The sequence below is a fragment of the Dromiciops gliroides genome, chromosome 2 (genome assembly GCF_019393635.1).
Source record: "Dromiciops gliroides isolate mDroGli1 chromosome 2, mDroGli1.pri, whole genome shotgun sequence".
NCBI lineage: Eukaryota > Metazoa > Chordata > Mammalia > Microbiotheria > Microbiotheriidae > Dromiciops > Dromiciops gliroides.
Genome location: NC_057862.1, coordinates 244,292,155 through 244,303,607, shown reverse-complemented (window position 1 = coordinate 244,303,607; position 11,453 = coordinate 244,292,155). Strand labels below are relative to the sequence as shown.

The 11,453-nt window shown below is 39.2% G+C and overlaps 1 protein-coding gene across 1 annotated transcript; it reads left to right on the top strand.

Moving 5' to 3' along the window:
• The first annotated feature begins 1,841 nt into the window (after positions 1–1,841).
• LOC122739346 (pancreatic progenitor cell differentiation and proliferation factor-like) lies at positions 1,842–2,721 on the top strand. The gene has a single exon (XM_043981122.1). It carries the CDS (start codon positions 2,032–2,034, stop codon positions 2,374–2,376), a length of 345 nt encoding a protein of 114 aa, XP_043837057.1. The 5' UTR covers positions 1,842–2,031; the 3' UTR covers positions 2,377–2,721.
• Positions 2,722–11,453: the final 8,732 nt, after the last annotated feature.

Sequence of the window (11,453 nt, the reverse complement as noted above, 5' to 3'; positions counted from 1 at the left end):
AGGATTTTTTATACTCTAAGATGATTCTAGGAAATAGTGATGTATTCTCCCCACACACACACCCCCACATACACCTTGAAATTCCATCTTGTCCTATTAATGAAAGAACAGTTTATTGATTGACTGGCTGAGCAAGACTGTCCTTAATGGATAATTCTCAAGTTATACTCCTACCATAACCATTAAGGAGCTGTGCAGTTGACTAAAAGGAAATGACTTAAGCTCTTTGCACCTCATTCCCCTTTACCCTTTCTTCTGGAATCTAGAATAATAGAAATATTAAATAAAAAATCATGCTATGCCTTCATGTGAAAGAAACTAGAGGAAACAGAGCTTCCTACATACTGATTCTGCTGGCTGAAATTCCCTGAGAAAAACTTGATTCTGATGTAATCAGCAAGATGGCAGATTGGTTGGTTTCTGCAGATCTATCAAACCTTCAAACTACAGAAGGGGAAAAGGAATTATACTTTTTAAAAAACCCTAAAGCTGAATACACAAGAAGACAGGACCACCCCAAAAGTTTTTTCTAAAAAATATGAATTAATGAACAAGAATTTAAATACTCAAAGCTCCCACTCAACATCTTTATACCTCCAACCATCATTATGTGCCAGGTACGAGAAGCATAGGCTGTTTCATAGACTTGTGCTCCAAGGGTTCTTAACCTGGAAATGATGAACTGGTGTGTGATTCTTAAAAATATTTTGACAGCTGAATTTCAAAACTATTGGCTTCCTTTATAATTCCATATGTTTTTATTTGCTGCATTAAAAAAAAACATTCTGAGAAGGGGTCCATAGGTTTTACCAAAGAGATCCATAAGACACACACACAAAAAGGTTAAGGATCCTAGGACTTTGGGGATCTCTACCTGGTTGCCTAATATCAGTGATTCAATATGAGTTCTCCTTTACCTGAAAAAAAGACAGCAGCAGGCATTAATTCTTTCTAGTCATGAGAAGAAAAGAGGAAACAACTGGAGTGGGTGCAGAATACACAAGCAGCACAGTTGTATTGAGGAGGACCAAAATGACATCACTATTTTGGGGTCAAGGTACGGTAGGTCGACTTTGGCTGATCAAACCAATATGAGCTCAGAAGGCTCTATCATAGATAAGGCAAGAATAGTCTATATGAACATTTGGAGTGGAGATGTCTCTAAATTTGTGCATCTCACATTTCTTTTGAGCTATTGCAATTCTGCTTTGCTCATAGAGCACAACACCTTCTCTGATGTGAATATGCCATGCTGGGTGGTCCTGTGCCAGTGTCTCCCATGCCTCACAATCAATTCCAAAGTTCTGCACAGAGAACTTGAGCGTGTCCTTGTATAGCTTCTTCTGACCTCTGTGTGAGTGCTTACCTTATGTGAGTTCTCCATAAAACAGTCCTTTAGAGAAACATATGTTTGGCATTTAAACAACATGGCCAACCCTTCTGACTTGCACCTTTTACAGTAGAGTTTGAATGCTTGGCAGTTCAGCTCTAGAAAAGACTTCAGTGTCTGGTACTTTATCTTGACAGGTGATCTTCACTCTTCCTAAGATAAGTAATTCAGTTTCCTGGCATGGCACTGGTAGATTGTCCAGGTTTCACAATCATACAACAATGAAGTCAGCATAATGGTTCTGTAGACCTTCCGTTTGGTAGGCAGCCTAATACCTCTTCTCTCCCACACTTTCCTTCAGAGCCCTCCAAACACTGAATGTATCAACTTAAAGTGAACTTATCCACAGTATTCAAAAATAGATCAAATACTTAAAGTGGAGAAGAGAATTCAACGTAGATTAGAAGTTAGGAAGAAGATAAAGTTAAGAAGAAAGATGGTAGTAAACCCAAAGAACTCTCGCATTTTCCGTTGCCGTGGAGTATCCTCCCGTTATCTCCTTTACAAATGGGCTCTGTGGCCTAGCGCCCCCTTCCCCTGAGCCAGGTCACCCGTGATCGTCCGCCGCAGCCCACTGCCTTACAGGGGCTGCTTGGGAGCCGCCACTAAGGTTTACATCAGCACAAGAAGAAACAAGCAACATGGCAGCAATCCCGTCCAGCGGTTCACTCGTAGCAACCCATGACTACTACCGAAGACGTCTGGGTTCCACTTCCAGCAACAGCTCCTGTGGAAGTGCTGAGTACTCTGGGGAAGTGATCCCCCACCATCCTGGTCTTCCCAAATCAGACCCAGGCCACTGGTGGGCGAGCTTCTTCTTCGGGAAATCGAGTCATCCATTCATGACAACTGTATTGGAATCCCCAGAGCACTCAAAAACTTTCCAGGTTGCTCATGGCACGATCACCTGTGACCTGGCTCAGGAGGCCATGAGGAAGCGGCATGTCAGCGAACCCAGCAAAACCAACACTGGGCCTTCTGCATGAGCAGCAGCACCCTCTGTGCTGCTCCCCTGCTTCTGAAGTGTGCTAGGCATCAGAGCCCATTTCCCCTTCCCCCCCTCCCCCTTCCCTTCCCTTCCTTCTCCCACCTATTCCCTTAGAATAGACAGGCTGCTTAAGTGTAGAAATAGTTGTGTTGTGTGTGTGGTTTTTTAAAAAAGGAAAACAAAAGCAAAACACCAAAAAACAAGTAAAAGAAACCACACTTATCGTTTGGTTTTTTTACTATCCAAATCACCTGTGTGCTTTCCAGCAGCCTCAGTAACTTTGTTTACTTTGTACTCAACAGAAACTAATAAACTTTGAGCAGCCTTTTAAAAAAAAAAAAAAGAAGAAAGATGGTACACAATAATGTTAATTAAACTAAGAGATTGCAGGGGGAATTGAGTGAGAAAAGATTTAGAACCAAATGCTGAACTGGCTGAGGAAATAGGTGAAAAGGGAGGGAGAAACTGACAAAGATAGGAGGGATGGAGGAGAAGGAAAAAAGGAAGGAAAGAAGGAAGGAAGGGATTGATAATTTATGGAAATTCTGGGAATTTAGAATAAGATAGGTGAATAGGAACTGGAGGAGAGCCTGTGGGAATAGACTAACATCAAAATAATGTAAGCAAAATCAATTAAGGGGGAAAGTACTGACTTAAAAGAGAAAGAGGATAAAAGTCAATACAAAAGAAATAAATACATAAAAATATAAGACTAACAATCAATCATAACCTAAAATGTGAACACATTAAACAATAAAACAAAAGAAAATGGCTAGTTGAATAGGAAAACCAAACTCAACAATTTCTGTACCCAATAAACACTTCTGAAGAATAAAGATGTACAGAATGAAAAGAAGCTGGAACAAATTTTACAATGAATTAGATGATTCTTAAAAAGTAGAAGCTACACTGTCAAATAAAGCAAAAATAAATATAAAAATAAATACGTGTCAGATAAAGCAAAAATAAAAAGCTACTCTGTCAAAGTGGTAAACTGTGAAATGATATCATGCCTAAAGATAGGATAGACAATGAAATAATACCAATACTAAACATATATTCATGAAATTGGAAGAATACAAAATCATTTTAACTCTTCCTGATACTCATCAGTGTTCCCTCCTTGGAAACAAATAAAAAACTTCCAAAAAAAATTCAGAGACATTTTCCACAAACAAAGGTTTATTTTCTACATAGATAGATAAATGTCATCAGAGAACTAATTTGGCAGCTTTGTTGATTACTCATTATAAAAAGCTTTATTCCATAATTAAGAGTTTTCTGCTAACTGCATTTTGCTGCTAGTTAACTTTTTACATTTTCTACAGTGGACACTTTGAGTTGGATCAAAGACATAATTATATTTTTTACATGAAGAAGTTTATGAATTATTAATTAATATTAAATCTGTTGATGAAAGGGTAGCTTATAAGTAAATCGATTATTGTTCATTTGTATTTCCCTTGAGAGAACTCCTTCAACATTACTGTCATTCCTTATTCACCACTATACAATGTCCCACTACATAACATAGATTAAATGATAACAAAAAAGTTTTTTCCCTTTGATTCTAAGGACCTAGTTAACTTATTCCCCACACTGAGATCTTCACCTAAAGACCAACTTTTTTTTTTTTTAAGTGAGGCAATTGGGGTTAAGTGACTTGCCCAGGGTCACACAGCTATTAAGTGTTAAGTGTCTGAGGCCAGATTTGAACTCAGGTACTCCTGACTCCAGGGCCAGTGCTCTATCCACTGCTCCACCTAGCTGCCCCCTAAAGACCAACCTTTAACCTTCAAATGGTGCCTGCTATTTCTTTGCAACTGTAGAGCCACTGCAGGAATCAGCAAGGCATTGCAAGCGAGTCCTTCTGGCATTTGTTGTTGTTCTTCTTGTTGTTGAATTAAAATCCAAAAGAAAAATTATATTGTGTTATCATGCAGAAAGCTCAGGCCAAAACTTCCAAGAAGAGAAAGTGAAAAGTACCCACCTGAAACAAGTATTGCATGGTCTAGGGTGTGAATGAAAAATTCCTTCCTGTAAATGACAGCTAGAAACATTGCCCACTGGATACTTGACCTAACTACTCTTTTTTTTTTCTTTTTAGATGGAAGGGTCTACACCTTCAACATGTGGCCTCCAGCATCTCCTCTGCCTTAAATGCCTATTAAATAACACATGATAATGACAATAATTATAAGCTTCAGGACTATCAATTTTACTATTACATATTTAGATAGCACTCGGAGAGAAACCTGTCCAATATTAACAGAATATAGAGCTCGTTGCCCTGAGACAACTATAGAAAGATGAATGTGTTCGTGCCAAAGGGAGGGACAGAGATTAAAAAGGTCAAAAAACTTACAGAAATACTTTTAGAAGAAGCAGACATCACTTTACCAAGCAATTATTAAGGCTTCTGACAAATATTCCAAACAATTCATGTGAAATATGACCAAATGTCTCTTATGCCAGGATGAAGTATGAAATATGAAAAGCTATGAAATAACTCAAGTTCAAATATGGAATTACCCTTCGTGGACAATGTCCACATGATATGTCAGCAAAAAATCATTGAAGATTACATATAATATATATGTATATCAATATCCATATATATATACATATGTGTATATTTCTATATCCATATATAAATCCACATGGCTGAGTCATATGGAAATACATGGAGAGGTTTATGTTGGCAATTCAGGATTGGGACATTGCCACCAGAAATTACAGAAGGGCTATCCATAAAGGTCCCCTCCTTAATGATTAATATAGAAAACCACAGAAATTATACAACAAATTACAGGAGGCTGTGAAAATTTAGCACTTGCCAAACAGTGGATAAAGCACCTGCCCTGGATTCAGGAGGATCTGAGTTCAAATCCAGCCTAAGACATTCGATATTTACTAACTGTGTGACCCTGGGCAAGTCACTTAACCCTCATTGTCCCGAAAGAAAAAAAAAACTATAATTCAGAGCTCATTTAGCTTTTATGGACCGACAGATGACAAAGTCCTCTACTGCAAACTTTAAAGCTCTAAATCAATGTGAACTAAAAGGGAGGGTATAGAAACGTAGAATTCAGAGATGGAAGGACCTTAGTGATTCTCTAACACAATCCACTTATTTTGCATATAAATAAATCGACTCCCAGAGAGTTGAAATAACCACTAAGAATTGCACAGGCAGAAACAGTAGAGCCAGAATTTGAAATGAGGTACTCTAACCTTGTTTAGATCTTTCTACTTTGCCATTCCATCTTATTCAAAAAAAGGAAGGATCAGCACATGGCCTGGGCATGTTTGAATAGGTGGAACCAAGCCTATAGCATCATTTTTTAAATCTTGCTGCCGAACTTTCTAAAATAAAGGACCATAGATTTAGAGCTGGAAATGCCTATCTAGTTCAACTCCCTCATTTTACCACATGAGGAAACTGAGGGCCATGGCATATGTAGTGCCTTGACCACAATCATGTAAGTAATTAGTATCAGAATTTGAATCCAAATCCTCTTAATGCCAGAACCAACACACAGGCCTCTGTACCACACTATGAACCTTCTGGTAAAATAAGCCTTGCAGAAATTAGCTAGGCCAGTCTTCTGATAACAGTCTGTTGTTAAGACTGTATTCCAAGCCTTTTCAGCTTTGTAGGATCTATCAACGTTTATGTTTCACTAGCAAAACCTTTAGGAAACCAGGGTCACTTTCATGCCACAAAGATGTGTGACAGGAGAACTGGCCAATGAAGACCTAGTCTTGGATGTATGTGTAGAGTGTTCTGTCTAGGTACATGCTTGGGGAACCTAATTCTAGAGGTGTACAATGACTGTAGGGGCCCGGTTTACCATTTTAGAGTCTGCTTTACCTGGTGGTTACCCATATGGATGCTTGGGAAACCTATTTCTGGGAGAGTGGAATGGAGAGCTGTTCCTTCCCCTTCGGAGCATGTGCAGGTATTCTGTGATTGTTTACTGTCTACTTATGATCTCAGAAAGCCTTTCAATTGGCTGCTGAGCTAGAATTGAGTGTGTATGCAAAAGGTACCAAGAAGTCAAATCTTTGTTTCCCTCATGCTGGTGACAGAGTTCAAAGAGAATTTTCTGAGCTCTGCATAACCAGTCAGGGGTTGGTTTCCTTATCATGGCCAGTCAGGGGTTTCCTTACCCTTCAACCCCAACTCTCCACCTGGAAAGCCTGTGAGTACATGGCTTTCCATAAACAGGCCTGTATCTGAGATGGGGCCACCTCCAGCATATATTTTATTTCCTCTGGTACAAGGTCTTATGAGGTCTCAAAAGATCAAAAGAGCCCCCAGAGGTCCAGCAACAGAAGACAGACCTGAAGAACAACCAGCTATACCCAACCCACCATTGTATCAACCCAACAACCAAGACATAATGTAAACAAGAGAATGATTCATCCAGTGGCTGTAGCATACCCAGAAAGTGATAGGAAGAATGCTTGTAGCTACTCACTTTAAGTTAGAGCCTAGAGGCAGCTAGGTGGTGCAGTGGATAAAGCATTGGCCCTGGATTCAGGAGGATCTGAGTTCAAGTGAGACCTCAGACACTTGACACTTACTAGCTATGTGACCCTGAGCAAGTCATTTAACCCCCATTGCCCCACCAAAAAAAAAAAAAACAACAACTTGGAACTTAGTCTCCCCAGAGACTGACCTGGTAGAGGTGAGAGTATGCCCAAGTTCAGGGGGGCATTTCTGTATTTCCATTCTTGCTATATCTTTTTAGGAAATACCCCTTTGTAAAGGAAATTTATATTATTTACGGGAGCATGAACAGAGGGGTATGCCTGGTGCTGGCACACATTGATGCTCTCAGAACTGGGTTAGCATTCAATGGATTAGAACCAGGCAGAGCCCTCTGAACGCCTTCTATGACAAGATCCTCACTGACCCCATTACCAATGAATATATAATTTTGCTAGATTTAAAATAATATATATATACATGTATATGTATGTATATATAACCTTTATGTCATTTATTTAAGGAAATCATTGTAAACAATTTTACATAAAGCATTTTGCAAAAATTTTGTTTGAAGAACTTGCCTCATTATGATGTGGAGGTGACCTTGACTTCTTGAATGCTATGCCAGAAAAACACAAACTCAGACAGGTGTTAACAAGCTGGAAAGGCCCAGTGAAGGACAGTGTGTTTGCTGTCTGAAAACCTGACAAGCTAAATTATGAGTCTTCTCACCAAGTTCACTTCAGGGTGATACACTTTTTTTTTAGGGTGATACACTTTTGATCTACTCTCAAAGACTATCAAAATACTTCCACTGACAAAACCACAGAAGTTCAAAATACTAAAATATTTGTTTAAAGTAAAAAGTTCTGCATTTGCAAGAAAGTTGAGGACCACACATTCAAGCAGTTTACCATAATGACGTTATGAGGAAATCATTTTGTCAATTATGTAGAGCTATAGAAACATGACCTTTTATAATGTATTCATTATTGTTATAGCGAGCTCTTCTATAGCATGAATACCTAATCCCCTGAAGTGGTCACATGTATTCAAATTTTCACTATTTGAAGTTATAATTATGCAGAATATGGTAACTGGTTCCAGTTCAATGGAAATATGAAGTACAAGTTTAAATAATGGGATCACTTTAAAGGATTCATCATTCACACTAATTGAGACCTAGGTGGTTTGCAAAGTGACATACAAAGATTTCATTTTATCCTCACAACAACCCTGAGAGAGTAATGTTGGGGGTTCTTTATTTTACAGAAGATGGAGCTAAGGCAGAGAAAGGTTAAGTGATTTGCCCAAAATCACTTAGCTAGGAAGCTAGGTTAAGTGAGGCTAGATTTGAACTCGGGTCTTCTTGACTCAAGGTCTAACTCTTTCTCCACTGCCAACCTAGCTGCCCCTAGACTATGAACCCCTTGAGTACAGGGACTGTCTTTTCCTTTCTTTGTAATACTTAGCACGATGCCTGGCACATAATAGGCATTTCACAAATGTTTTTTGATTGATTGATTGATTATCACCTCACAGAAACTCAGTCTTCCCTTGGGATGCAAGCACTTAATGAGTCAGAAGCAGAGGGGAAGAGGATAGGAACTCAATTCCAATCATTGCAATCCTCATTTTACAACTGAACCTGAGAAAGTTGAGGTCAAATAGCTGCTAAGTGATTAGAATTAAGATGGGAACCCCTTAATTCTTAGCACAGAGTCCTCTCTAGTATACTACTTCCTAACATATTTCTTTCTGCTATAAGAAGATATAATCTAAGATTAATATAAGAAAAAAGACAAAACCATAATTAAGACTAGACCTAGAGGGGCAGCTAGGTGGTGCAGTGGATAAAACACTGGCCCTGGATTCAGGAGGACCTGAGTTCAAATCTGATCTCAGACACTTGACATTTACTAGCTGTGTGACCCTGAGCAAGTCACTTAACCATCATTGCCCAACAAAACAAAACAAGACTAGACCTAAGTAAAACTGAATGATAGGCTTGTCTCACTTCCATCTTTGGCCTCCTCTTTCTATGGTCCTCCCCTCAGCCCCTCATAGAATGACCCCTCCTTTATCTTTATTTTCATCTTTCTTTTTCAACCTATCAAAAGTTGTTCTCAGGGAAAAAAGTTCAGATGAGTTAATTCATATTAGAGCATAGATGACTGAGAAAGCTTGTGTTACACTCCAAGATATTTGTATTATAACGATGAATGAGAAGTCTTAATCCAAAGGAAGGAATCTCAAACTTAAGAAAGATGGGAGATGGGGCAGCTATATGGCGCAGTGGTAAAGCACCAGTCCTGGATTCAGGAGTACCTGAGTTCAAATCCGGCCTCAGACACTTGACACTTACTAGCTGTGCGACCCTGGGCAAGTCACTTAACCCTCATTGCCCTGCAAAAAAATTTAAAAAATAAAAAAAAAAGAAAGATGGGAGAAAATGTTGATAATGCACATTAAACTTAAAAGTGTGTCAAGTGTACTTTTTTTCCTCAGAGAAGTGGTTATTAAATGTTTGCCAGCACACTCTTGGTGACAGTATTCCCTTTCTTCAATGGAAAACAAAGAAATACAAAATGAATGAAAATAAAAGTTAAAATTGTCATTAGACTCAGACTTTCCTAGACTCTATTTGGAATAGAACAGTACAGGTAGTGATGTTCTCCCCCAGCCATATGAAGACAATGTTATAAAGGGTTACCACTGTGTACAGAAGTGATACAGTAGGAAACATAATCGGTATTCTCTTGCTCTTCTTCTGATAAATCTCTGTAGGAAAAACAAAAAACCTTGAATCAGGATGAATCTCAAGAGATTTTTGAGACAATTCCAGCAACTCATCAGAACAAATAGGAGGCAAGTGAAAACTTTCCTAATTCATAAAACCATTTTCTTATTAGCCAAATTTAGTTTGAATCCACACAACAGCTGGCAGCAGTTATGTAATTCCCAGAGCCACCAGTTCCTGAAGATAGCATTTTAAGCATCAGCATGCAATCACAGTGACCTTCCTCCATCTGGTGTGCCCTTGGGTCCAATTGGTGCTGCCTTTCCTATAATTATCAGGCCCCTAGAAATCCTGGGTGTGTTCAGGTTGGCTCTTCCTGGTCTGCATTCTTCTTTTCACCCCCTTTAGGTCCTAAAATCACAACAGAAGCTTTTATAGGATTTGGCTTAAACTCAATATGTCAAAAAAGAACTAATTATCTTTCCCCTAAATCATCCCCCACCCCACCTTCCCTATTACTATGAAGGGCAATCCAGGCTTGAAACCTAGGAATCATCCTGGATTCCTTTCTCTCTCTCTCTCTCTCTCTCTCTCTCTCTCTCTCTCTCTCTCTCTCTCTCTCTCTCTCTCTCTCTCTCTCTCTCTCACACACACACGTTCCTCCCCATATCCAAAATGTTGCCAATTTCACCTTTGCTAATTTCCCCTTTGTAACATCTCTCCAATATGTCCCCTTCTCTCTTCTGATGCTGCTACCACTCCAGTACAGGCCCTCATCACCTCAAGATTTAATTGGTTTTTTTAATCATTATTAAATTTTGTTTTAACTTATGTAATAAAACAAGCATTTCCATAACAAAGTACAATTTTTTAAAAAGATGATAACAAGGGGCAGCTAGGTGGTGCAGTGGATAGAGCACCGGCCCTGGAGTCAGGAGTACCTGAGTTCAAATTCGACCTCAGACACTTAACACTTGCTAGCTGTGTGACTCTGGGCAAGTCACTTAACCCCAATTGCCTCACTAAAAAAAAAAAAAAAGATGATAACACATGAAACTGTAAATCTACTATGCACAACATGCTATTCCTTTCAAATATGCAACAAAATTATCATGTAAATTCCTTTTTTTCTTTCCTTCCCCCCCATGGTTATAGAATATGTGTGTGTGTGTGTGTGTGTGTGTGTGTGTGTGTACACACATGTATAAATAGGTCCAAGCTTGCTTTCCTTATTTATTTATTTTTTTGGTGAGGCAATTGGGGTTAAGTGATTTGCTCAGGGTCACACAGCTAGTAAGTGTTAAGTGTCCGAGGCCAGATTTGAACTCAGGTTCTCCTGACTCCAGGGCCGGTGCTCTATCCACTGCACCACCTAGCTGCCCCTAAGCTTTCATTATTGTGATAACCTGCTAATGCGTCTGCTGCCTCTAGCCTCTCCCTATTCCAATCCATCTTTCAATTAGCCACTAAAGTGATTTTTTCTAAAATGCAGGTCAAAGCACATAATCCCAATAAACTTCAGTGACTTTTTATTATCTCTAGGAATAAATACAAAATGCTCTGTTTGGCATTCAAAGCCCTTCACAACCCAGCCCCCGCCTACCTTTCCAGCTCCCTAACTCATACTCTTTGATAGTGACACTGGTCTCATGACTCTTGGCCTGGTCATTCTCTCTAGCTGTTCCCCATACCAGGAATATTCTCATCTCAATTCTGACTACTCACCTCCCTAGCTTCCTTTAACTCCTAACTAAAATCCCATCTTTTACAGCAAGCCTGTCCCAATCCCTCTTAATTCCAGTGCCTTCCATCTTTTAATTATTTCCTATTTATCCTG